General features: G+C 45.7%; 2 protein-coding genes across 4 annotated transcripts; one reads left to right on the forward strand and one right to left on the reverse strand.

Moving 5' to 3' along the window:
- Nucleotides 1-204: 204 nt before the first annotated feature.
- MED19 (mediator complex subunit 19) lies at nucleotides 205-4,996 on the forward strand. Its single transcript, XM_010994333.3, has 5 exons — nucleotides 205-464; nucleotides 3,118-3,374; nucleotides 3,537-3,633; nucleotides 3,940-4,034; nucleotides 4,135-4,996. Exons 1-5 carry the CDS (start codon nucleotides 248-250, stop codon nucleotides 4,201-4,203), a joined length of 735 nt encoding a protein of 244 aa, XP_010992635.3. The 5' UTR covers nucleotides 205-247; the 3' UTR covers nucleotides 4,204-4,996.
- An 824-nt stretch (nucleotides 4,997-5,820) lies between these two features.
- On the reverse strand, nucleotides 5,821-27,333 carry ZDHHC5 (zinc finger DHHC-type palmitoyltransferase 5). 3 transcript variants are annotated; one of them, XM_031459550.2, is made up of 12 exons: nucleotides 27,023-27,333; nucleotides 22,814-24,002; nucleotides 15,662-15,783; nucleotides 12,540-12,697; nucleotides 11,585-11,757; nucleotides 11,328-11,430; nucleotides 10,600-10,691; nucleotides 10,042-10,174; nucleotides 9,456-9,579; nucleotides 8,945-9,057; nucleotides 7,610-8,469; nucleotides 5,821-7,158 (listed from the first exon to the last, which is right to left on the reverse strand). In XM_031459550.2, exons 2-12 carry the CDS (start codon nucleotides 22,915-22,917, stop codon nucleotides 6,993-6,995), a joined length of 2,148 nt encoding a protein of 715 aa, XP_031315410.1. In that variant the 5' UTR covers nucleotides 22,918-24,002; nucleotides 27,023-27,333; the 3' UTR covers nucleotides 5,821-6,992. The 3 variants fall into 3 exon arrangements, with proteins under 3 accessions (XP_031315410.1, XP_064348383.1, XP_031315411.1); XM_064492313.1 differs by having other exon boundaries at nucleotides 15,662-15,748; nucleotides 27,023-27,332; XM_031459551.2 differs by lacking the exon at nucleotides 27,023-27,333 and adding an exon at nucleotides 26,801-26,946.
- Nucleotides 27,334-27,807: the final 474 nt, after the last annotated feature.

The raw sequence follows: 27,807 nt of genomic DNA on the forward strand, positions 1-27,807 counted from the left end.
CCACCTAAGTCATTTTATTGGATATGCACTGTGGCGAGCAGAGATATGAGAATTTAATACAGTTAGACAGCACTTCCGGAACGTTCTCATAAAGCGACGGAAGTAGTTGCCGGAAGAAGGTAGGCAGAGCCCGAGGCAATCCAATGGTAAGCGGCTCCTGGAAGAAGAGGGCGGTACCCAGTGAAAAGATTGACCAATGAAAATCACCAACGCCAGACACCGGGACAGCGCTGGGGCGGAGGGGACGATGGAGAATTTTACGGCGCTTTTCGGAGCTCAGGCTGACCCACCGCCGCCCCCAACCGCACTCGGCTTCGGACCTGGAAAGCCTCCACCCCCGCCGCCTCCTCCTCCGGGCGGGGGTCCAGGCACGGCCCCGCCCCCCACCGCGGCCACGGCCGCTCCCGGCGCTGACAAGTCAGCGGCAGGTTGTGGCCCCTTCTACCTAATGCGGGAACTACCAGGTGAGTACGAGGCCTGGCCAAAGCCAGCCAATCAGATCATAGCAAGAAGGGGATGGGCGTGGCTCTTAGCCCGCTGGCTTAGGTGAGGAGTAACCCAGGCAACGCTTGCCGGGATTTCCGAGCTCTAAGTCCGAGGGGCTCTGAAATTCACAACCAAAGGGATGATAGAAATTCTTGAGATGGATTGGGGATGGGAAGAGAATGGATCTCCGTGACTACCTTTCACTCCGTATCATGCCCCTGTCCCTGACATTGGTTTATGGCTTCCAAAAAATTATCCAGGGTTTGAGTATGGAACTTGAAAGCCTTGATTCAACATCTCTGCAGACCTAAGATTTTACTTCCAAATCTGTTTGGAGTTTGGAGCTTGTTGCCTTCCTCCCTTCTCTGGGCCTCGGCATTTCCTCATCAGTTTAAAGAGGTGATTAGAATTGAACCAGATTCTTTCATTCAAAAATCTTTTTTTTTTTTTTTGAGCACCTGCTATGTACCAAGCACTGTTCTAAATGCTGAAGATGCAACTGTGAATAAGACTGACAAGATCCTTGCCTTTGGGGAGTTTACATGCCTAATGGAGGAGGCAAAGAGTAACAAACAAGAGAATGTCAGAGAGTGGTTATGTCTGCAAAGAGAAAACATGATAAAGAATTGAGGCAGCAGAACTCCTTTAGCTAGAGTGATTAGAGAAGCCCTCTGAGTAGGTAACTTTAAAGCTAAAATTTAAGCTCCAAAATTCATATTGGTGAAGAAAATTAGGGAGCCCAGTAGTGCAATTTGTTAGCACGCAGTACTTACATGGTGAAGAAAATTAGGAAGACTTTTCCGATAATTAGGTCAGTTTTCCTAAAAGAAATTTTTTTAAGGAAACAGTGTGAGGGGTATTTTTTTCAGATGATGGATTCCCCTTTGGATGGATCAAAAATTTTGTATAGGGGAATAGGGCTTGGTTAGGCCCCAGAGGTAAATTACAGTAAGAAGTGTTTAACCACAAGTGCCAGTCAAAGGAATTTAAGCTTTTTCCTAAGGGAATAGCAAACCATTGAGATATCTGAACTGAATACTGCTTCTAAAGATATCTGGAGAATGTGTGTGCCACATGTTTAAATAGAGGAACGATGAATGAGGTGGGGAAGATTTGAAGTTAAAAGAAAAACTGAATCTGCAATGAATGAACTAAGAGGATGCTGGCAGTGGAAGATTAGTTTTCAGGAGAGGAGTGAGGCCCGAGGAGAGAAATTTATAAATTATCTTAATAGAACTGATGGTCAAAACAGAAAGTTGGATGGACCCTTAAGTTAAAGAATTTAGAAAAAGCACAGAGTGCCCTCTCACCTGAGCCTTGAGTATAATCATCTAGAAAGGGAACTGACAGAGGGGGAAAAATCAGGATACCAAAATGGCAGGAGGCAGTGCCATGTTATGAGGAGAAGTACCGTGGCACTGAGTCTCCTGCCATTCAAGTGGACCACTCTTCTGAGACATCTGACATTGGAAGACAAGGGCAAGAACAGGGGTAAGGTCTGTAGGTATGGAGGAAAAAACACCTTGTTCAATGAATGTTGCGTGTGAAGTGTGTGTACTGTGTTGAGGACCAGTGATACACGAATGAGCAAGACATTTTATTTTCTCTGCCCTCAGTGGGCTCATAGTTCGGAATCTGAGTTTTTCTCAAGTGAATGGTTATAAAAAAGTCACTTTTGTCATTTGTACCCTGAGTGTTCATCATAACTATACATGAAATTGTAGGCTAGATATTTCTACCCTTGCCACTGGATCCTAGTTAGATTACTAATAAGTTCGTATTCTTTGGAAAAAAGTCAGCCATGAAATATTTATGCTAATAATGCCTTCCATTTATATAGTACTTTATATTTTTCAATATGTTTTCATTTGAACCCTGAAAAAAATTAAGTGTACTTCAGATACCTTTTACCCTGTTCTATAGATAAGAGGAAACTGAGGCATAGAAGACAGCTAGGGTTAGAATTCTAGTTGCCCAACTAATCAAACATCTCTTCTTGGCAAAGCATCATATTCGTATTATTAGGAAGAATAAAGATGGTGGTAACAAAAGTTAGGCAGCAGTAGCTAGAAAAATCTCTTGTAAATCACCTCTGTAGAGGTGATTAGTGTTTCTTGCTAGTTTAAAAAAAGTGGTGGGGAGAAGCAAGACACCCAGGCCAGAGGGTCATATTTGGCCCTAAGCTTGGTTGTAGCTGAGCTGTGAGGTTATGTTATGCTGGTCATGTCATGGCCAAGAGTGTAATTTCTCACTAGTACATTTATGGAACACAGAACAGTGTTTAGCATGGAGTATAAGCATCGTGTAAGTTACTACTCTGGTTAGTCGGAGGGGAGTGTCTCCTTCATTGGGTCAGAGCAGTTCCCACCTCTGCCCTATTTGAATTTTTGCCTATTTTTCCTTCTCCTCCTTCCAACCTACCATTCTGCAGTATTATACTTCTAGTGTTTCTGTTGTTTACTTTTGCTATTTCCTATTTTTTTAAATATATATTTTTTTAATTTATCACTTGAAAGATTCCTTATTTAAGTTAAAATATAGTTCTTTAACTTTCCCTTCTGGGTCAATGACTTAAAAAAAATGCTCAACTCTTGGGACTAATTTTATTATTTTTCTCCCTGTATCCTCTAGGCAGCACAGAGCTGACAGGCAGCACTAATCTGATCACACACTACAACCTGGAACAGGCCTATAATAAATTCTGTGGGAAGAAAGTGAAGGAGAAGCTAAGTAACTTCCTGCCTGACCTGCCAGGGATGATTGATCTGCCTGGTTCCCATGACAACAGCAGCCTCCGCTCCCTCATCGAGAAGCCCCCTATTCTCGGTGGCTCTTTTAATCCTATCACAGGGACCATGCTGGCTGGCTTCCGCCTCCATACTGGTCCGGTGAGTCCCCTCTTCGGGAGGAAGGAGACAAATGGGGAGGCCTGAAAGGCATGGAGGTGGTTTTTCTGTCCACGTCTGTTCAGAACAGACGTACTGAGCAGAACAGATGATGGGAGCCGGGGACTTCCTCTTCTCACCTGGACCTTCCTTTGGTTCCTTCAGTTGCCGGAGCAGTGTCGTCTGATGCATATTCAGCCTCCCAAGAAGAAGAATAAGCACAAGCACAAACAGAGCCGTACCCAGGATCCTGTCCCCCCAGGTAAGAAGCGCTTCTATTCAAAGCCAGGAAACCGGACATCCTGAATCTGGTTGGACCTTCCTCAGTTAAAAACCCAATTAAGTTCCCTACGAGCCCTGGACTCCCAAATTCTCCTGAAAGAACTGACATAATGGGGTCTGCAGGGCAAGTAGGAACTTGGGACAGGGGCTTGAGCAGTGCCTCAGAATCTCTGGTCATTTGAAGAAAAGCAGTTGCCCTGGTCTAGGGGTTTTCCTCTAGTCTTCAGAGTTCCATCAGTGGGGAATTTAAGCTCTACAGGTGATAGGCACCTCGTGTCTCCTGCAGAAACACCGTCTGACTCAGATCACAAAAAGAAGAAGAAGAAAAAAGAAGAGGATCCTGAACGGAAAAGGAAGAAGAAAGAGAAGAAGAAAAAGAAGGTAGGGAAGGGGCCCGTGGCTGTACCCCAGTGACTTTTCCCTATCTCACCCCTGGCCTTGGTGGAGTCTTGTCCTCTTACTCTTCCTTTGTCTTCCCCAGAACCGACACAGTCCAGACCACCCGGGCATGGGCAGCTCTCAGGCCAGCAGCAGCAGCAGCCTCCGCTAACAGAACCAGTGACTCTGCCAGAATGACCTTCCTGCTGTACTGAACCTGCTGACAAAAGCTGCCCTCGCGGCTCTTGGTCACTGCCTCCGGAGCGTCCGCTGCTGCTGGGACAGAAGCCAGCTCCTGCTGTGCTTGGTTAAGATGAACACATTGTAAGAGAGAAGGGCCCTGCTTTTGTAAGGCTCAGCCGTTTGCTTTCTCATGGACATCCCTTCCTCTCCCAGGAAGCTTTCTTTTCATCTCTTTTGTGCAGTTCGTCTGATTTAGGACTTTTATCTGATTTAGGACTTTATCTGGTATGTTAGGATTTTTAATTTTCTTAAAATTGCATTTATCAAACTGGCTGAAACATGGCTGCCTGTTAAGAGGTAAGTGCCTTTCTATGAGAGTCAGGATTTAAGCCAAGGCATGCTAAGATCTGAGGGGATTTGGGTCTTGTATTACATTTATCTCATCAGCAGGCAGGGAAACAGCCAAAATGAGACTGGGCAGCATGGTCTAAACATGAGGCAGGGCTTGCTGATACCTCTCCACAGCAGACACAGAACACTGCTCATGTTAACCAAGTACCTGCGTGATCTTCAGGCTTCATCTGAAGGAGCTGATCCAGTTAGGGCTCAACTGTTTTCTGTGTGAATTCTGTGTTGAAACAGAATAGCCAACTGAAAAAGCACCCACCGTCACCAAGGTATTTCAACAAGGTAGCTTCTTGGTCAAGCCTACGAATTTTTTAAATAAACCTCTGGCAAAGGTAAATGCTTCTCCTCATAATAAAATCTTTTGCCCTGCCTCATTCCTTAAGACAATGAAATTATTTGACTGATACGAAAACATTTCTAAGCTTCTAAGACAGCAACAAAAAGGCAGCCTAAACAAGCAAAATGTAAAATAAATCCCTGTAGTCTTTGCAGCAGGCCAGCTAACTGGCAGCATCCATGAGAAAACCCAAGCTGATGTAATCTGTATTTAAGCTCAGTTTGACAGAGAACAGTTAAAATCTGTTGCAATGAGCCAAGGTTATTCCTAGATCAGCAGTGGAAAACCATACATTCAGCTCGTTTTAACCTAGGACCTCAGAGCAAGGGCTTATATACTTAAGTTGTAGACAGTGAAAGTAAAAGATTTTGTCCAGTTTTGTGAGATTTGGTGTCTGAGGATGCCTATTTAAAATTAGGGCACAGACTTTTGCTTTCAACAGATGGGAGAGACATTATGAGATGTCAAATTAACTGCTGCCCATATATCCCTCCAGTCTGTCTGCTTTAACAGGCTTTCACACTGTGACCAGCCACCGGCTCCCCTTTGGCTACATCCAAAATGAGCTTCATTTTCCAGAGACAAAATTCCGTATTAAGGAACAATTGTGTCAAAAGTCAGGAGCTCTTTAAGCTTTGAAATGACAGGTTTTGGTGGTTACAAGAGACTTTTTTCAGAATTTTTAATTAAATCACCAAAATAAAAACAGGGCCTCTTGTTTTAAGTGGTTATTTTCACTACACTCCTGCCTAAAGATGGGCCAGGATCAGAGAATCTTACAAGGTTTTCTTTGTAACTTCCCACCAGAGATCATTCGCCCTGCCTTGACCATACAAAATAACACAAGTCAGGGGGAGCTGGTTAGATCAGGATTTCTTTTTATTCCTTGTTGGTTTAAAATGGCTATTCAGAATAAAAAATAAAAGGGCCTCTGTCTAGAGGCTGGGGTCTCCCCTACTTAGAGGATAGAACCCAGGTATGCCCTCTACCCAGCACCATACTGAGGTGGGCCGAGGGGTAACCCCCAAGGGACAATCGGAGAGGCCTAGGCCTGCCACTCCTTCTCTCTATCCTCAGTTTTTGGCATGTAATGAGAAATATTGCTTTTTGGATTCTTATCTCCCGGCCTTGGATTTAAAAATGTCAACCATGTGAGTTAGGGGAAGGCTTTGAGGGGCTAGTTGAAGCAGCCCACCCTAATCCCTCACCCCTAAGAAGGGCAAGTTATCCAGTATTGTTTCTGGAGCTCGGCCAAGCTCTTTTCCTGATCTCCCCCCCACCACCACCACCAAAGTCATGGGGCTGTGACCCCTTTCCTGGGGAAACTAAGTGCCAGTGAGCCTAAAAAACTAACTCTCCTCTCCAAGTCGTTCCCTCCTCTGACCAAGACCCCACCCAGACTCGCCTCCCTGGCTTTCTTTCCTGATCACTTAGCACCAACGACAGGGGGTGCTATCTCCTTAGATGGTAACTAGGACAGAAGAGAGGGAACCATGAGGAAAAGGAAGACTTTGATGGATGTCTCCCCTCTTTTCCTGCTGGTCTGAGGAACGAGAAGAGTAAGATCATCCTCCTTAGACATATCCCTCCCTCATTTTCCCATCCCAGGATAGATATATAATTTCTTTGATATTTATAATATATATATATATATATATGTACACACACACCTGGTAACGCAGAAGAGGAAAAAAATAGAATCCGTAACAATAATAAAAAAAATTATTTCTGGTTTAAAAATGATCTGGTTCCCTCCAGGGCGAGCAATTGCACAAATGTCCACTGAGTCTGGTCCAGGGGTTAAGGAAGGGAAGGTCTTAAAGGTGAAGGGGGTTGCTACCCCAGTCTCAGGGCCCCAACTCTCCGACTCCCCAACCCCACTGCATTTTATAAAACGCTCCTCATCCTCTTGGAATCGGTGGTTTAAAAAATGTCCATGCAGGGTAGGGGAGCCCCTTGAGGAAAGGAAAGGTGGCCACCTGGGGCCCTTTGGTGTAGGTGCAGAGGCATGGGGGAGGGGAGGTGCCGAAGGCTCACACCGAAATCTCATAGGTGGTGCCACCAACCCCTGACACCTTCTTGACTCCCCCCCTTGTGGGGCTACTGAGAGGTGGCTGGCCTGGGCCAGGGGAGGCTGAGCCTATGCTCTTGGGCTGCCCGTTGGATTTGCTGTAGGCCGTCTTGAGCTGTACTTCATCTCTGGGAAGGAAAGAAGAGAGGTGTCAGAAATGGTACACACAACACAGAAAAGTGAGGCAGTTTAAAAAGTTGAGAAAATGTACCCTCTACATATATACTTTCTTATGCAGACATTCCCTCTTATTTCATTACCCTGCTTAAAATAAGCCTGACTCCCTCTCTCCACTATTTATCCCTTTTCTCTAAAAGCAGCTGTCTTATCATACTTATCCTCAGGCAAATACATTACTTTTTAGGAAGACAGGACTAAGAAAAAGTATTAATCTTCAGTCTCTTTAACAGCAATGGCCCAGGAAGGCAGCTGGACTAAGAGTGAAAATGAGGGGCTGTCTACACGCAGGATAACCCTGGGTCCACTTGCACTAGAGTGTACAGGGGAAGCCCTGACACCGTCTACAGGGCACTCTGCTAATTTTAAGTCCAACACGGGGGAGGATGGACTAATACTTACTTGGGTGTCAGTAATGGCTGCAAGGCCACTTCCTCCGTTTCAGGGACACCAGGTGGGGCTTTTTGGCTGCTGTAAGACATGGACCGGCCCAGGTAGGGGGCAGTTGGGCCTGGTTCAGGGGACCCTAGTCCCCGGCCTCTTAGCCCATCTGGCTTGCCAAAACGGGGGGCAGCAGGGCGTCCCAGTGGAGTCTTGCCCAAGGGCGATCTCTTCGAATCATCTGAGGAGGAACTAGTACGAGGGGCATGGCCTGAGCCCGGTGTTGACTGAATGCCTGAGTCCCCCAAGCCTGGTTCTTCCTCACGGCCTGAGAGTGGGGGTGACTGGCGTAGCAGCTTCTCTCGTTCCTGGAGGGAGGCCACAATATGGCGCGACAGATTGTCGTACCGGACTGGTGAGGGCTCTCGGTGCGTTGGGCCGGTTGGCACCAAACGTGGGTGCCTCTCGGCTTCCCGTTGCTGGGCCAGCCGGGCTGACAGGAAGGGAGAGGTGTAGCCTAAAGGCGGGTCTGGCTCAGGCCCTGCCTGCACGGACTCAAAATCAGGGCTGTCTGAAGGCGTGAGCAGGCTGTCATAAGACAGGCTTCCGTTGCGTGTCTGGTTGGCCAAGCTCTTATAGGAGGTGGAGGTTGTGCCCTCTGAACGAATGGACTGCAGCTGGCCCAGCTCAAAGCCTGTGCCCTGGGCCGACTTGAGGCTGGAGGAGCGTGAGCCACTGGATAGTGGATCGAAGTGAAAACTTTTGCCAAAGGTGGGAGAACGGAAGCTCTCTGGCTCCAAGCTGGGCTCTGAGCGGTAGCTGGGATGGCGGCTGCTCTCTGCAATTGAGGTTGGCTCCTTCAAGCTGTCCCCACGACTCAGCTGAGGGAGAAAAGTAAAGCAGACTCTTAGTGCTCCCCATGCTGTGACAGCTTCTAGGCCCGAGCCCAAGGAGGCAGTCAAAACAGTATCTATTATGTACCAGCAACATGCTTAGAACTTTGATGCACATTATCTTGTTTAACCCCTAACACAAATCTATGAGTAGGAACAAACTATATCTCATTTTGAGATGCAGAAATTGAGGCTTAGGTGAAAGAACTTCCCTGTGATGGCAGAACTGGGTTTTGAACTCAGATCTGACGCTGTAATCAGTGCTTTTATCTAATGTGCTACAGTGACCCCTCTTGGATGAAGGACACACTATCAAGGAGTTTCAATCCCTCTAATGCCAACAATTAGTAAAGTGCCTTTGGTTTTCTTCTCTTCCCTCTGCTCCTTCCTTCCCTTCTCCCAATCTTCTTTTCCCCAGAACGCTGGCATGCATTACGACCCTACTTGTTCAAGTACTCAGTACCTTGGCGCTGGACGAATGAGGCATGGCAGCTGAGGTGCTGCTGCTGCTGTAGCCCGGCCGATACTTGTACATGGTTGGTGTGGGGGGGCTCTCCTTGCCCAGGAGGCTGCTATCTGCAGGAAGAAAGGCCCAGGGGGCACCACTTTACAAGCTGTTCTCTTACCCTGGCTAGAGTTCCTTCAAGTACAGGGAGAGAACAAGGTAGGAACAAATACACTCAGCGGAAGCAAAGTCCCAGGAACATGATTTTGCTGAAATCAAAACTATAGACTCATATTGGCCCAGAACTCAGAGTGAGTGAATGTACAAAAAGGTCCCAGGATGTTTTCTATCCAGATGCTGAGTCCAATTCACTGCCAGTAGCCAAATGGCATCCCCTTTCTCCCAGATGTCCAAAGAAGTGGTTCAAGTACCACTTGGTGTTCTCGGTCATAAGTATTATCTCCCAGCCCTTGCCTGTGTCTTCTCTACAGCTCACAAGTAACGTTCTCCCACCTGCTGCAGCCCTTACCCTCATTAGGAGCCAGGCTGAGGTGTGTTCGTAGCCCCGTGTAACGGCTCAGGTCTGGCTTTGGAGGAGGTGGAGGTTCAGCGTCTGCAGACTGGCTTTCTGTTATCTCCAAGCTTCCCTTAGACTGGGTACATGAGGGAAAATCAGATTTGGAGAGCTGAGCATTAGGGCGACTCAGAGTATTAAACTAGGGTAACAGGTATTGGAGAGTCATCACCTACTTCTACACTGGAACTGGAAGACAAGAAATGAGAGTCACTTTGGGGATGGTATTGGATAAAGAAAAGTTTTCAACATAGATTTCATTTTGTCACTTGTTTCTTTCCACCAACAACCACTTGTTGAACTCCTACCATCTGGAAGCTGCTATGTTAAGTCCTATAAAGACATGCAAATGAATGGACTCAATGCCTTCTGTCAATGACCTTACAATCTAATGGAAAAAAAAATACGTATTTAAGTAACTTTAACACAAATCAGAAAGTGATAAATGCTCCACAAGAGACGTTAACAAATCAAGCTTCCATCTCTCTGCCACAGGGGAGGTTCCCCAAGTTACCTAGCTTTACTTCCCGAAGTTCCTCACCTTAGTTCTCCTCAGCTCTCCCTGGATGCCATTGTCCATGATCTTCACAGTTATCTGCCCATCTGACACTTCTGGCCGAAGGAAGGGCGGTCTGATTACAATTGTCTTCTCTTTCTTTGGTCTCCCCAAATACCTGAGTGTCAAGAGTGAGAGGGCTTTTATTCATTCACTCAAAAATACCTATTGGTTGCCTACCTTGTATAAAGCAAATACAGGAAACAGTCCTACCAGGCCAGTGACAAGATCAGCAGTGAACTGATTTCTCTGATTCCATGAAGAGCAAGAACAGCACCAAGACCAGGTCTAGGGGCGGATACACCTAGCTCAAGCACTCCGGAGTCCTCACCACTCCAGAGAGTAACATACTATCTACAGAATGCAAGTAAACTCACCGGGTCCGTTAAAGGATGGAATGACCCTCCCGCGCAGGCACCTCCCATTCTAAGAGAACCCTTCCTAAGAGGCAGTCTCCCAGCAGATCCCCCCAATACCAGAACAAACCCGAGAAGACAAACGTTTTGACCAAAGGTGAACACTAGACCAAAGTGGTAGGTGTACCTGGGTGCCGGGGAACTGCAGAGTACACGGCTGACATTGTTACAGCAGCCATTGGTAAAGGGGTTCACACCTCCCCGGAATTTACCCGTAACCTAGAGGGAGGGAGAAAGGACCAGGTCAGTCAGACAATGGGACCGTGACCACCAAAAGCCAAAATATTAGTTAATGACAAATTATTGTGCACCTACTATTTGGGAAATACAAAAGTCAGTAAAAGACAATCCTACCATAAAGAAGTTTCTACTTGGGATGGTTAAGACTGGGAACTCTAGAGTCAGGGTCCTTAGTTCAAATTCTAGGTCTACTTCATAGTAGCCATCTGACCCTGAACACCAGTCTCCTTACGTAAAATGGCGATAAATAGCTCTCTGAATACTGAAAACTAAGATAACATACATAAGAGTAAGCAAGTAAGGTCAGCAATTACTATGTGCACAGAATTCGTTGTTTTTCTTTAAGCAGCACTATAAGCTTCTTGCAGGCTGGCCCAGGTCTTTTATTATTTCTATAAGCTCAGAGCCTAAACTGTCCAGTATACAGCAGACATTCTATAAATGTCTGTTAACTAAGAAGTGGCCCATTCTCCTGCTTACATGAAGAACTTGGACACCTCATTACACAAAGCACTCACTAAGCATCATCATGTGTAAGTGCTAGCTCTACCCTAATCAGAGGCTGAGACACATGCCCTGCTCTTCAGGGACCCCCCCCGTCACCTCTCCTCATACCTGTTCATTGGTCGTGCGTCCCCTAGCCACCAGCACCACGTGAAATCCCGTGAGGCCAGCTACCGGGATGAAGAATAAGCCAGCCACACACATCACTGCCATTCTGAAGCCAAACAGTCAAGGAGAGCAGAACGGTGTGATCTCACCTTCCCCAACCCGTGCTGTAGCGTCTTCCCTTTGACCCTCACTGCCACATGACTCAACGTTCCTCACTCTTCCCCCTCCCAGTCCTACAACCCACAGGCCTTGAAGGATACGTGACAGCCGTGCGTACCCCTGAGAGTTCCTCCATGTGGTAGAGGACATAAAGGAGGCCGAAGCCAAACACACCCATAATGTGGGCAGTCAGGGAAAGGAGGAAGAGGAAGAAGTAACGGTAGTTCCGGCGACCAATACAGTTGTTCACCCAGGGGCAGTGATGATCAAATTCCTAGGAGCAAAAAGAGACAGACGGAGAGGCATCCTTGGACCACAGCACTAGATCATTTCTGTCAAGAACAAACAGCAGAACTTAAGTATTGCCTTTAATAATTTGTGATCATGTTCACCATGTAGTTACAAAATTAAATTTTGTTTAGTTACAAAAATAGCTCATGCAGTTTATCTTGCTCAATCTGTAAAGAAGAACTTCCAGAGGTAATTCAAAAGCCAAGGCCGCCTCTCAAAGCTTATCCTATGTGATCAAGGAACTCTGAGACATACAAGAGTCAGCGGCTTTGCAAAAACACTTAAGATTCAGGAGAAAAGAGGTTTGGAAGAAAAATCTGGCAGGCAACTGCTTACAGCTAAGTAAAAATGGATTGGAAAAAAGGGTTAAAAATCAAAGACATGGAATGCAGGACAGGCAGGCAGAGAAGTATAACTGTGACACTTGAATGCAGCAGCATGATGTAGTGCAAGCAGAGAGAACACAAAGTCAAGACAAATGACCAAGAAGATGAGTCAAGGGATGGAAGGCTGGAGCTATGACTCCTGGTCTTGGGAAAGCCCATGCCCACCCACCTCGGGTCCCTCCTGTAACAGAAGGACATTTATGCTCTACCTCTCATGTGTGTATTGTTGCTAACACTTTCTGACAGAGCTAGAACACAGCCCAGGTAGTTAGCTGGGACGAGATTTCATCCAAGGCCAAGAATCCACAGGATTCAACTCTCATTCTATGGGTAGGGAGAAGATAACTTAGGTTAAGTTCACCCCACTCATGGTCCTTACCTCCACACAATTGTCACAGACACTGCAGTGTGAACACCGAGGAGGACGGTAGAAACGGCAGGTGGCACACCACTTCATGCGCACCTGGATGCCCTTGATCTCCACTGTTTTGTAAAGGGGAGCTCGGAAGTCATCTTCCTTGTCTTCATCCTCTTCAGCTGGAGAGAGGAAAAGTTAATTAAAAAATAACTACACCAGAACTGTACTAGGCACTAGGGATGCAGTGGTATTTAAAGTACGGCCTCTGTCTTCGAGGAGTTCACAGTCTAATGGAGAGAGAGAGACTAGGAACTAGTAATTCTAATACTGTGAGATCCGCTCTATTTACAACACTATGGAAACGCAGATGAGGAAGCAATTTATTCTACACTGAAAATGACGTTCAAGAACATGACTCAGAGGTGGCTCTGCTATGGATATGCTGATATTCGTGGTTTACACATTATGAATATATTTCAAAAGAAACAGATAATCCACCCCACTTCAAAATTTAAAGGACATTATGGGCCTTCTCATCTATAGTGTGCATTTTTTATTTTTTATTATTAACCTAAAAAAAGATATCTGTGGGAAGGAAAAATTAAATTAGCAATGGCATAGTAATTAGCAAAAACTAGATTTTCAAATTTACTGACTTATAGAAATGCTTACAATGTAAATAAGTGAGAACAGTACAAGGTAAAGAACCGTACAAACAAAAAGATCCCATTTTGAAGACAGAAATAAAAATACACACAAACATATATGCTACAGATACATGGTATATATAAATAAGCATTATATGTACAAGTCTTCAAAATATTGATTGGAAGAAAATATACCACAATGTAACAGGAGTTGTCTCTGGGCTGTAAAATTATAGGTGATATTTACCTTTTTTATACTTTCTACATAATGAACATCCACTACTTACTAAAATCTACTTTTTTTCTAAAAAGGGTTTTTTTTTAAAGGAAAGAAATTTAAATGCTACTTATTTTGAAATATCTGATTCTTCCACATTATCATCTACCAGAAGTGAGCCCTTTCTCTTTTTAAAGTACTGCAGTTCTTTGATTACTCTTAAAACTTACCACAGTATATTAATTTATGTAAATGCCTTCCCTATCTTTCCTTCTAGACTGAGCTATTTGAAAGCAATGTGGACCTTTTAAAAAAAAAAAAATCCCAAATGACCATCATCATAGTAAATACTTGAGAGTGAACATTAAATGCTCATTAAAATAGACTTCCTTGGCTTTAGGGCCTTTAAGTTCCTTCTTTGAATCTTTGAAACCAAAGTCACGAAGCAGTGACACAGGCTCTGTAAGCAGTGAATTTCAGAAAAACCTCATCTTAGCAAAGTTGCTATCTCAATCCCACCTGCCTCACTCTTACAAGGTAACTTCACATTTGAGAGAATTAGGTATCATCAATTTCTCTCTTTTTACCTCTAATTCCACTAATGAGGGTCCTCACTCTCACCTCCTAGTCCAGAAACAGCCTACTTCTGTAAGCACAACCCTTCCAACATGCACAGGAAAGCATCTCCTTTCTCCAGAAGGTCACTCTCAATTATCTTCTTTCTTCAATTTCAACTTTTCTCTTCTCTGATCCCATCTCCTCATGCTACCAACATGCTAAAGTATTCTGTATCATTAAAACAACAAACAAACAAACCCCTTCCTCTCCCCTAACACAGTCCACCTTCTGCCTCTTTGCTTAACTTCTTGAAAGAATAATCTTAACACTCATTATCTCATTTCCCATTCACTGCCTTCCAAACCATTACAATTTTGTTAATTTACCAGTACCCCTCGCACATACATACACAAACACACTATTAAAATTATTCTTGTTAAGATTACTAATTTCTTAGTTACTAAAACAATGGGCAATTTTGAGGTTCCATACTGTTGGATCTACTTTCTGATCCTGCCAACCATCAGCTACTTCATGAACTTTCCTTAGTTCCCACTTTGTCCAGTTTCTCCAAGTACTAACTTTTTTTGCTCTGTCCCTCTTCAATAGCTCCTCCTTCTCCTCTGCTCATTATTAAAATGTCAATGCTGGTCAGGTCTGACCTTGGTTCTTTCCTAATCTCATTCTACTTTTTCCAGATAATTTTACTCCTGTTGCTTCAAATACCATATGGCTAAAGATTTTGAGACTAAAGTCTTCCAGTTTGACTACTCAACTGCCCACTGGGTAACTCTATTTGAATATCCATTAACTGTCTCAAATTCAACATTTCTAAGATATTCCATCTTCCCTCCAAACCTGCTCAACATTCCTATAACCTGAGTCTTGGTTAAGAAAAATCAGCATCCAACCTATCTCCCAAGTTAGGAAACCTCGACTACCCTAGACAATTTCTTCACCGTCTCACCCTAACCCAATAAAAGCAATTAGTCATGAAAAATTCTGCTGAGTCTACTTCTGAAAATCTGTAAATCCAGCCTTGAATTCAAGCCTTCATCTGGTTTGCATTATTGCAATAGTCTCCCAAAAGGTATCTGTACATTCTAACAAAACTTATTTTTGTAAAGGGATATCTGATGCTGTGATTCCTCCAATGAAAGAGGTCTTGCTGTCCAAAGGAAGAACTATCATCTATTTAATTTAGCATATAAAGTCTTTACACACTTGGCGCTGGGTTTATCTCTTGCCCCTTCTGGCCCCGCCACGTGTTCTATCTTCCACCTCACTGACCAAGCATTTCATGGCTACAAGCTTCTGTACCTGCTGCTCCCTCTGCCTAGAATGCCCTTCCCCTCCATCCTCTACTTGGTGAAGTCTTTCCTACCCACCTTCAACAGCATTTCCCCAATTTATCCATGCAGATATAAGGTCTCACAGAACCTTGTTCATGCCTCCATTATAGTTTGTATCACACTGTTACTCTCTAATGCATCTTAGATTATTATCAAAGCTAGCAATAATGCCCAACTCACATGCTCAAAATAAATTTCTACTGAATAAGTAACCAAAGTGGATCATATGGCTAGAAGTTATGACATATATTCCTAGGACCATGACCTGCTTTTCATCGTTAGACTATAAAAGACCAAATGTGTATGTCCAAAAATCATTATTTTTCAAAAGCAGTAAGGAAATTCCAAGAGAGAAGAGGGAGATCTTACCTCGAGGGAAAATCCCCGGGTCCATGAAGGTGGCCATGCTGAAGTTGGCCAGCACAAAGAGAAAAACAACCGCATTGTAGATGGGCACTGCAGGTGACACATAGAGGCTTAGTCCTGGACAGCTGCACAGACAACAAAGAAAATGAGGGGCTGCCTCTAACTCTGGACATCGGCCAGATAAACACCCATGAAGACGCAGTCTCCTATCTATATATAAATCTTGTGGAGTTCACCTTCACTGTCTCAAATTATCTTCCTCCTTCCCAGTAAATGGGTCTAGTTTCCCACAGAAATGCTCATTTTAGATCAAGGTACGAGACTCAGCGTCTCTCCTACCATAACCCCTTGCACTAAAGTCTATGTTCTTCAGACGCACTTTTACCCTGTGGGTCTTTCCACATGTTTTGGACTCTGTCTTTACCCCCTTTTTAACCAGGCACAGGAGCTAGGGACGAAGCATGTAACTGATACCAGCTACATTCCCTTCTCTGGAACAGCCTGAGGCTTCTGGATCCCAGCCATGCCCCACTGACCTGCACACTGGCCCAAAGCATGGGACACCACCTGCCTCTCTGGCTCCTCTTCCCTCTTCCCAGCTGGCTCTGAACTACTCTCAACTGCCTACAGTTTCTTCTCTGCATCAAATATTCCTGACATTTTTAATTCAACTAGAGGCTAGTTCTCAAGGTAATGAAAAGGAAACTATACACAGTTAAGGAAGGATACCAAGACACAGGACCAGACCCCTCGAGGTCAATAAATGAAGCAGGAGAGTGGAGGAGAAGAAAGGAGAAGATATTAGACCAGAGCAGCCCTAAATTCTGTAGGAAAAAGAAACCAGCCAAACATACCCAATATTCCACAGGGCCCAAATCAAGAGATATACTTCAGGTAACTTTTCTTTGACAAAAAGAGTGGCCTAGCCCACAATTAAGCTTAGTTGCTTTCAGGATGCGAGTCTAAATAGGAATGCAGAGAATCCTTTCTCTGATGATTTCCTGGGAGCTGGAAGTTTCAGAAGAGCATCTGATACGCTGCTTTGCTTGGTCAGTAGTCTCAAACCCCTCTCTCCTATCTCACTCAGGAAGAACTTCCCATTACAAGACAGTGGCTAAATACCCTAATCTGCTTTGTGGCTGAGAACTTAATCTCCAGAATTAGGCCAGCATCTATCCTTGTCCCCTTTATCTAGACCAACTGGAAGGAAAGGAAGAGTTCAGTGAAGGAAAAGAAGAAGGGGCCAGGAGAACAAGACAGCCAATGAGTCTGGAGAATTCATCCACAGCAATCCTGGATTCTGCTGAGAGGTGATATGCCTCTATCAAGATAAAAAGCACTGCCCTGTACAGTGATTCAGGACAATTCGAAAGAACTGAGCTCCTTAATGAGAGATAAGTAAACAAATGGTAAGAGGCAAAACTGACTGTCACAAAGCATCTCACAAATCTTTACCACCACCATTTATTTCAAATTCCATTTAGCCATTCATTAAGGAAAAAAAAACTTAAGTAAATATTTATAATGCACCAGGCTTTTTAGATAGTAAATATCAATTAACTCTTTGCTTCTCTTGATGGGTCAGTACATAATTGAGGGACAAAATAATGAAGCTAAAATGAAGGCAATGATTTCAAGGAGAAAACAGACCTTCAGTCACGGCTCCAGTTTTATTCTATTAAAATCTCCTACAGAAGCCGCTGCCTCTGCGGGGGTTCTTTGATGCAGAAAAGCAGTCCCCATACTTCAGCAGGGTTTGGGGTGGAATACAGCAAGAAGGTAGTCTTTACACAGCCCCACATAAAGCCTGACCTCCTAGGCTCCTTAGGAGGGAGGGAGGGAGGGAGAGAAACTGAAAACCAGTCATCCAGGTCAGAACCCCTCCCTAGTACTTAGCTGTCACTTCAATTTCCGCCCAGGGAAGAGGAGAAAGGGTGAGTCACTCACTTGACTCCTACGGCCTGGGAAGATAATTAGAAGGGAAAAAGAAATTAAATCCTTAGAACACTGAGGTGTCCATGATTTAGAAATCTCACTCCTAGAACTGGCTACTGTGGCCTCTTGAGCTTCTGAAAACTAAGGGTACGTCCATCTCCGAGGGAAACTAAGGTGAATGAGAATGACACATCAGCCCCCTCGCAGGCCCGGATGTCAATCTTTCTGACCCCATTCTTCCTTCAGTCTCTGCGTTTCCAAACAAAGCAAGTCACTCCATTTCTTGGATATCCTGCCAACCACCTGTCCCTGGATAACCAACTTTACCTCTACAGCCTTCTCGGTATCAACCTATCCCAGCTGAAGTGTGTAACTCCAGAATCAAGTTCCAATATCTGCTGCCAAAATAAAGCCTACCCCCACAGTGGCAGTATCAAGAAATGATGCAAATAACTCAAGTTCACAGGCAGCAGCTGCTCCTAGATTCAAACTGAAGACCACGGCTTCCAACCTTAGCACTCTAGCAGAGGGAACGCCCCACCAAGGAGAGGCCTGTGTGAGCAGAGTCTGCTTCTGCCATATCCCCCATTCCACGCACTCCAGGAGAGGCTTGCTGATGCTACAGCACTTTGCCAGATTTCTAGATGACCACCCCAAGTGGCCTGTCTGAATCTGTTGCCTCTGATGTTAGGAGATGAGGCCTGAGCTGAGGAGGAGTTGTTGGGGCTCGTCCTCAGCCTATGGCAGTAATGACAGCGCTCCAAAGCACAGGGAGTGGCCGCAGCCCAGAAGGCTGGCTGACTCACTGATGAGACTCCCAGCCCTGCACCATCCCCGGGAGAACAGGTTCTTCTGCCCACCCATTTAGCACTCCTGTTTTCAAGGCCAAATAAAATTGGGAGACTGGGTTTCAATACCCACACTCCTGAAAATCTTGTTTCCTAACCCTAACTCTGTAATTAAAAAATGGCTGAGTTCCTGGTCAGAAAAACAAAGTAGGAGTCAAGAACCTCCGGATTTTAATCCTGTCTTGATCAGCGCTTTGCTATGTAGCCTTAGGTAATCCACAGGAAACGCTCCAAGCTTGTTACTTCAGCTACATAACATGAGAATGAAGGTATGAGAATGAAGGAGACGATGTTTGAAAAGAGCCTGGAATTCTTTTTAAACCAGCTGGCTTAATACTGAGCATTCGAGGGATACACAACAAAACCATTATTAACTGTCTTCACATTATCATCAATTATCATTCCAGCTCCACCTTCATCCCTAACTCTACTTCCTCTACCTCAAGTACTAGATTCAAGAACATTTAAAACAGAGGCGCTCTTAAAGAATAGGTCTATGCATTCCTCCCAGGCCGAGCACATACTCTGAGTGTATGACTAGTGCTCCTTGTTGATGAGGTAAGGCTGCAATGAATATCCCACTTCGTGCCCCTGGGGAGCCTCAAGATTCCATGGGAAAACAATCTCTCCCCTTCCTGGTGGGTAAGTTTCTCGTAAAACACTTGATTTGTCGTGTCTTACCTAGACTTTCAAGCAGCTGAGTGCAAGATGTAGGACTTGGGCACTTATTTCTGGATGAGAAAACAACGTGGGAAGGGAAGGAACAACCACTGCTCAATTAGTGCCTCAAATCACGAGGCTGCTCCCACTCAAATCAGGTGCTAGCACCTCTGCAGTCACGAAAAAAAAAAAAAAAAAGGACCCGAGGGAGAGTCACTGAGGTTGCCCAACTCTGTGGATACAAGGGTTGGGAGGGGCTAGGGGCAGAAACTGAAAAGGAGAAAGCTCTCTCATGGATGGGACACTGGAAAGACCATCACAGATTTTCTGGACAACCCTGACTTTCATTCTTCCCGCAGAGGACTTTACCCCTATGCCCTCCCCACCAACTGTAGAAACAGACAAAATAAGACACTAGCTCACTTAACTCACTGCTCAAGGAGACTTTAGGGGGTACAATTCAGTGATTTATTTCTAATGGTATTGCCAGCAGCCCTAAGAAGGTCTCAAGGGTCCCCAGGAAGGCAAAAATGGAGACACCCAGTGAGTGGCTGGGCCTCCTTGCACCAGCCTCGCTTCCAGAGCAGCCCTACTCTTATTATTTAAATAATGGGGTCTCACGTAAGATCTCACTTGAAAAAAATGGTCACATTGCTTAAACTGCTCTAGGTTAACTTCCTCATTATACAGAGAAGAAAGGGGTCCACAAAGGTCAAGAGACTGTACCACAATGTCTCCTGGCCTCCAAACAGTGCTTATTGCTCTCACAGGGCACTGCCCCCTTGCCAATCACAAAAGGACACTAAACTAGGCCAGATGAGGATCCAGGCTTGTTATCTTAAAAGCAGTGTCCAGCACCTAACTGGAACAGCAAGGGTTACTTTAGCTCTCCTTCCCAAATGGTGAAAAGGGAGAAGACTTAAAACAGGCTCCCCAATAACTCTCCTGCTCAGTTTTAGTACTGGACAAATTCTATGAATGAGAGGGATTGAGGGGGAGACCTCAACTTCTCTGCGGCAGAAGATCACCTTATTTTGATGACCAAACCCAACTGATAATTTCTGCTCATAGCTCTCCCTACGTGACAAAGAAACACGGAGGGTAAGTTGTTCCTAACTAGCTGAAGCCTACGTGCCTCCACTAACTATGTCCGCCAATTGAAAGGGCTCTTCCTCCTACTCCCAGTCCTCTAGGGCCCAAAGTAATTCTCACCTGGGGCTCATACTGATGTTAAGAACAGACAGCTGTAGCCTAGAACAGGAGGATGACGCAGTAGCTACAGATTTAAGGCCCCAAAAAGGACCTGGTTCCAAAAGAGCCTTCCTCTTGTCTCTATTCAAAACCATGCATTCTTTTGTAGGTTGTCTATGGTTCTAAACAGGGGGTTCTTCAAAGAACTGAACCTCAAAAGGGCTAGAATCCACCGGGGAACAGCTATGGAGAACAGTGTACCTCAGCCCAGGTATATGCTGGCAGAGGAACCACTAAGGTCATGTGTAGACGAAGAGGTGAGAATTTCCAAGGGACCAAGAGCTAAGTGAGTGAGATAAACGGGGTGTTTATGTCTCCACGAGGCGGGCAGGGGAGCCTAGGGAGGAAAGACAGCCCAGAAACCTGTCCTGAGGAAACTGCTAGGGGCACTCTAGCTAAGACTTAGGGCTCGTCTCCCTCTGGATTAGAGGCAGTAACTCCAGGGTCAGTACTGCCCTCCAACATTCTTTTTCCTGGGGCTGAGACACCATGGAATAAGGAGGGCCCCCTACTTTTCTGGCACCAGGCAACGGGAAAGTAGGTTAAATAGCTTCAACTATCAGTTGAGAAAATGCCTATGTCAGGACAACTCTTTGTGGCAAAACTGGTGTAACCAGCCAAGCACTCCAGTGGTTCCAGATTAGCAAAGTAAGAACAAGGACTCTGCTTGCCCAGACTCAAGATTAGATGGGTTGAAAGAGACCTCTTAGGCAGTCCCTAAAATCTCCTAACTTCCCAAAAGCTTTGCCTCTAAAAGGAAAAGAGACTCTCCCCAGTTAAGCAGGTCTAAGGGTGTCAAACTGGTCTTGTACATGTCCCTCCTGACAGCACCACAACTGCTACAAAGATGCTGAGATCCCACATAAATGTCCCTTGGTTAAAATGTTAATTCTATTTAGTGGTCATAATAGCAGAAACCAAAACAAGACTGACACTGAAGACTCACTCCTTACTGGTAGTCAGTGTGTTAAGGACAGAACACTGAACATGCTGAGCATAAGCAACAGAAAAAGACTGTGAAGAAAAGAGAAGTCAGAGAAGAGTAGGGCCGCTTCTGATCCCTGAAGGATTCAGCAGGTGCGCTCAGGCTGCAGGGCTGGGGGCCAGAGAATCTATGCCTTCTGCTCTTCAGAGGAAGAGGTGAAAGGAGTATCTGCTCGTATCTTATTCAGCAGATTCATTCTTTCCTTGTTTAAAAACTAACTAGAAAAATATCATAACTTTGCTAACTCTTTGGGCCAACGCCCCACTTTTTTTTAGAATTCCTTTGGCATCAGAAACTCAATTGGGGGGGTCTTTCTTCCTTTCTATCTCAGATTTAATTTCTGTCCTATCTTCTCCCCATAATAGTTATTGGCCCTACTCCAGCAATTCCTGCTTCATTCATCCTTCAATGAATTCGAGTTGCTTTTATTCCCTGGCACTTCAGTTCATTTTCTTCCTCTTGCCAGCAACCTTACATCTCTTGAAACAGCACCTCACAATTAGGTTTGAGCCTGAATGACAGCAAAGTAAACTCCCCAGTAAACCTAGCACGCTCTGATTGTCCCAGGAGCTACAACTAGAACACTGACTCAGTGACTCAACAGTTTAAGGCTCAGAAGCCTAGCACGTGTTAATTTATTAGCAGGTAACAGCAAAGATGCTTGCCAGGTAGTTGGCAGCTAAAATACTGGAGGAAAGGAGGATAAATCACTCAGGGCTCCTCCAGCAACAAGCAGATGAACAAAGGCTGAAGATCCTAAGCGGGAAATCTTTCAACACCAACTGCTTTTCCTAATAGGACCAAGGAATGGGAGAAATTACTGCCACTCCCTTCAGCAGGAACTAACATAAAGGAAGGTTTCTAGGACTCTTCTTCCTAAATAAAACTTGCCCTTTCTCAGTGGCCTTCACATCTCTGGGCTTTGGCTCTTAGCGTACAGAGAAAACCATCCAAGTAACTAAAAGCCAAAACTATCTCCTTGGTGTAACTTCTGAATCAATTCTGAAATTCTCCAGTCCTCTCAGTTTCCACGATCTCAAACCTGAGCTTCAGATATCCTGGGGGAAAACCCACTACTATTTGAAAAAACCTTCCATCTAGTCTAGTTCTCTCACAGAACTGAATGCTTAAGCTGCTTCAAACCTCTCTGGTGATTCCCTCCCACTTCCTTCCTAGTTCAGAACCATCTAATAATGAAGCTGGGTAGGAAAATATGAAGACATCTGTGACTCCAAAGGAAGAGAGGCAGGGGAAGGTAGAGGATTCAGCAGAGCAAAATTCAAAACAACGCCAAAGGGTAGGCCTGTTCTTGTTCTTCCTACCGTGTCTCTGGGATCTGGATTAACCTGTATCAGACCTCAAACTCTCCCAGTCACTTGGCTTGGCAAATAGGTAGCCAACCTCAAGAGGAAAAATCCCCCCTCACCTCCCATGGAGCCCACCCTCCCCCTACACCACAGCTGGGGAAGGACTCACGTAAAGGCAAAGAAGAGGGTCGTAGCTCCCACTAAGAAGATGGCGGCTGCTGAGACCGGAACATACTTGCTGGGTTTGAATCTCTTTCCAGACTCTGAGGGCATGTTGGAGCTCTGATGGGAGATCTGCCCTGCCGCATAGCCCAGGCCCACACAGCGGCAGAACAGACAAGAAAATGGGATGAGGGAGACAACAGAGAGAAGAGTCCGGAAGGAAACCAGGGAAACAGAAAATTCAGAATTATCACCCTTCCCCCTCCCAAAGAAAACCAAAGGTCAAAAGATCTCAAATGCAGGAAAGCATATGGGAGGGGGAAAGGTGATTCCAAACGATGAATAACCACCTCCCCAGAGCAAGGCAGAAGGAGAGATTAAGAAACACAACTTGTACAGCTTAAAAACTGGAGACGCACTGTAGGCTGCACACATGCAAATGGCTGCAGGTAGAGAACACGGGCAGTCAGACAGATCAAGGAACAGTTCATGGACGGAGGCGAGTCTTCAAAAGGAAAAGGGGGGCTATCAGGCTAGGACAGAACAGTTCAAGCAAGGAAAAATTCTCCGGAGGAGATACTGTAGTACCCCCACGACTACCACACGTCCACAGAATGTGAGTGGCACCTCAAAGACGTGTGCCCTGTGCTTCTATTTCAGTCCAAGCAGGAACCAGGGGCCCCTTCCAGCTTTAAAGAGAAGCTGTTTTTACTGCAGTGCTTGTCCCTTTTAGGCAGTTTTCTCAGTGCCACCACTCCCGCACCTTGACTTCAGGGCTTGCAGTCTGGCAATGGTGGTTTAATTTTATTTACTTTCTCTTGATGGCTAAAGCTGGGCAGCAGCTGTTACAAGGTTGAGTTGTAAATCCCTTTCTTCAAAGAGGGAGGGAAAACAGAGAGAGAGAGAAAGCGCAAGCTTGTCTGTCTTCAATCTCTTGTTATTCCCCAACTGTTTACGAGCTCCGTTTCCTATAGTTTGTACAAAACTAAAGGGAAACATAAAATCCCTGAAGCCATGCTCTTCCCAACAAGCAGAATAAGATGAAGAAGTCAATTCCACTCGATGATACTTTTAAAAGGTTACTGTAGATGGAAGCAAAGTTTCAAAGAGGTCCCTGTTTCCAGGTTAGTCAACGTTTCTAATCTTCAATCTTGGGCTTTCTGGATGCAGAGTTCAACCGGGTTACAGTGCCTCACCTGGAGAAAAACAAATATACTCATCAGAGAAATTCTTTCGGAGTATTTCTTAAGAACATCAAGGCAAAAACCCCGCAAGCTACTGTTAAAAAAGTGCCTTTTGAAAGAAAGATGATTTTCCACCTCACTCTGTGTATGTGGCAGAGGACTCTGAACTGGGAGGACAATGGGTTCAGAATTCTTCACTCTTCTAAAGCATGTTCATATTGAAAAAAGAAAAACATGGCTTCACCTGGCTAAGGTCATCAAAGAACTAGCTCTTGTAAGGGGCCCATCTCCCCTGACACAGATGGGCGGTAACAAATATCAGGAATATCAAAATCTAAAAACAAACAAGGGCACAACAGTGAAGGGCAGTCCTAGAAAAGAGATTTCTCTCTGAACAAAGAGAATATTTATTGCTACAAAGAAGAAAGAAAAAAGTAGGACAAAATTAGGACAGTAAGTCTCATTTCCTTTCTGTGTATGCCTCTCTCATCCCTCTACGCTTTTTAGTTATAACCTTAAAAAGGCAAAAGCTGAATTTTTGGTCTTCTGGAACAACTCATGAAAGGATCTGGATGAGAAATGTTCTTGCACTGAAAGCCGAGATGCCCTCTATGAGAAACTGAGTCAACTGGTCCTTTTCTTCCCAATTCAACAGTTTTTAACTCCTACATTGGCCTATTAGGATGTTGACTGAGCCCCACCTTCCCCAATATGATTAAGAATAACAATTATTTCTGTTGATGGTAGTGGCAAAATAACACTAGCACTTGGGATTTTACAGGATGCTTTTCATCCAGTGATCTCAAAGCACTTAACTCATACTGTCTGGTGACATAGTTCCTTATCCCACTCTGTAAAATTGAAGGCTACAGAATGCCTGAGGCCACTCCACTTAATAACTTGAACAGTCAGGTTCAGAACCCAAGAGTTCACAGTCCCCTTTGCCAACACAAAGCCTTTCTACCTCTTTCTCATCCACTACACTACCAGCCCAGGGATGACAACTTGAATCTGCAGACCAAAAATTTTACTTGTTTTTTTTTTCCAGCCCAAGTGCAAGTGGTACAGTATTTCCCTTAATACCAAAGGCAGAAATTAAAACATCAGAAGATTTGAATAGTGAAAGATGAATGTACCCTGGAATTTATGACTTCCTCTCTCTTTTGTGGCATGGAAGGCAAAGGCGCCTTCCTTCAAGATGCATCATCTTTCTCTCTCTCTCTCAAAAATGGGGTTTTAGAGGGCCAAAAAATATTATTAGAATAGAATGATTCCTACAGGAATCAAAGCCCAACTGAATTTAGGCCTAAGTAAGTTTGTTAACAATGAGAAGTAAATTCCTGGTTTGCAGACAGTACTATTAAAGTAAACTTTCCCCTCAAAACCCCCAAGATCAGAGAAGATGGAAAACTGCACTGCTTATATTTTATCTAGAGTAATATATCATTCAGACACCACATATTATTTCAGATTATATTTTATGACAGGAAAAAAAGTCACTTTGGCTAATACTGCCAGAGCAATTCAGAGTCATAAGAGACCATGCAATTTGGGGAGTACCATACTGGGGAACAAGAGATCAGCATCTGAGATGTTTAGGGGATCTACAATAAAAGGGACAAAACAATACCTAAGAACTTACTGGGTATAGTAAAGATGCATCAAGTCTTAGCAGAAGGCTGTACTGTGGGTAGTAGGGATGAGGGGAAGTGGGGCTCATCAGAGCCAGCTGTCTGGATCCACACCAGTATAGGAGAGAGGTGTACAAGAATGTGTATGACACATTCAGGCACAGAGTAACTTACGGAATGGAATAATGTATACATAAGACAAACTAAAGACTATGTGGTTTGAAGGCTTTAATAAAGGTTTAATACAAGTGCCTCCTTACAGGGGTGAATAAATGTGGCAGCACAGCTGATAGCACGACTGTTGAAGCAAGCGGTAAAATAGTATAATACAGTAAACCTGAATATAAAGTCAAGGTATCAAGGAATAATCCACATGTCAAGATACTGGCTGAAGAGTCAAACAAATTTAATGTGGATGTTATGATTATATACCAAGGCAGCAAAGTACAAGGCAATATAAATCTCGTAAGTATTAGGTACGGATGATAATGAACATTCTGAAGAGACTTAATACAGTACAAAAGGATACTGGGATAAAAGGATAGGGATGCAAATGTAAAGTCAACCTAAACAAGATGGAATTAACCAGGAAGTGAAAAATCCAAGGCAGAAAAATGGTCCAGAGTATAACATATCTAATCCTACAGCTTCTTCCATAATAACTAAGTCACTTTCTTACTTCTCATTTCAGTGTTTTCATTCGGCCAAGTGGGTAAAACATTTGCTGCCTCCCTGTCCCAACAGACATTCCTATAGGTAAAATAGTGGCAAACACATTCGAGTTCCACTTGTAAAAAGTACAAAGTACTAAGAGCCTGGAGCACCGGGCTGGTGGGGGTAGGGGAGGAAGCGGACGGATGCGAGGGAACAGGTAACAGGATGAGGCTTGAGCCAAAATAAGTATCAGCAGAGTGGGGCGACGGACCTGAAACGTAGGGAGAGAACAGCACCCAGTACCCACCCAGGAGCTGGGGCACTGAGAAGCACCGTATGGGGCAGGGCTGGCCGAGACACAGAAGACGGGTTCCGCGGCGGCAGGGCCCACTAGGGCTGCGGGAGCGGGGTGCGGGAGGTGGCAGAGCCCCCGGGCGCAGGGCCGGGGGCGGAAGGGGCGGCGGCTGGGCGCCTGGCGCGGAAGGACCGGGGTCCCGAGCTAGGACCCGGAGGCCCGGCACTAACCTGTTCTGAGCCCCGGCAGCCCCTGGATCCCCGGCCTCCACCCGTCGTCCGTTTCCAGGGCCCACGGGTCCCACCGCAGTTGGATGACCCGGCCTGGAGGAGGAATGGGGCCTCAAACCGCCTCCCCCTCCTGGGTCCCCCTTCCCTAGAGGTCACTCTCCCCTCCCACCTCCCTGGCCCAGCACTTCCGGTTCCGCAGGGGCCCGTGTCCCCGGTACTCACCCCCGGCGCAGCTCCCGTCACAGCCGCCGTCGTTGTCGCCGCCGCCTCCCGGCAGTGCCGTCCGGCCTCTGAGAGGCAGCGCGCGGCCCCCGCACGCTCCACGCCCGCCCCGCTCTGCGCGCTCCCGCCCTGCGACGCTCGTCTTCGAGCCGGCGCGCGGCCGTCGCCCTCAGAGCCGGGTCTCGAGCCCTCGCAGCGTTCCCATTGGTTCCCTGTCCCGGGCGCGCGCGACGTCTCGCGCGGGGCACGTTTCTCTCATTCATGCGGCTCGCGTCGCCGCGCCCGCCCCCGCTCACTCTCCCATTCACCCGTAGCCCCCACCCCCACTCCGCTCTAGGGCGTGCGCGCGAACCCCGGCGACCGCGGCGACCTCGCCGCCTGATTGGCCGCAGGAGCACAGCGCCGTACCACGCGAGAAGACGAGAACGCGCGCGCAGGGCCGTCGGGCACCGTTGACGACTGGGCGAGGAGGGTGGGCGTACTGCGCAGGAGTCGGAAATGGGGAAATGGCCGGGCGAGTCTTGCCTGTTCCTGCGTCCTGCTTTCTACCTTAAGTGTGTCGAAGCAGAAATCCTCAGAAGTAAAAAATAATTGTATGTGTTGACTTAAAGTACTCAAAAACGAGTAGTTACCCTCCCGAATCCGCCAAACCCCCTCCAAATAAGTATGGTACAGTCCAGACAGGCTTCTGGTGTAACCAATCACCCATAGGCCCCGCAGTCTTCCTGCTTCAGCCGCTTCATGCATTGGCCAACCGTTTGGCCACTAAATAGTCCTCCCCTACC

Source organism: Camelus dromedarius, chromosome 12, assembly GCF_036321535.1.
Source record: "Camelus dromedarius isolate mCamDro1 chromosome 12, mCamDro1.pat, whole genome shotgun sequence".
Lineage (NCBI taxonomy): Eukaryota > Metazoa > Chordata > Mammalia > Artiodactyla > Camelidae > Camelus > Camelus dromedarius.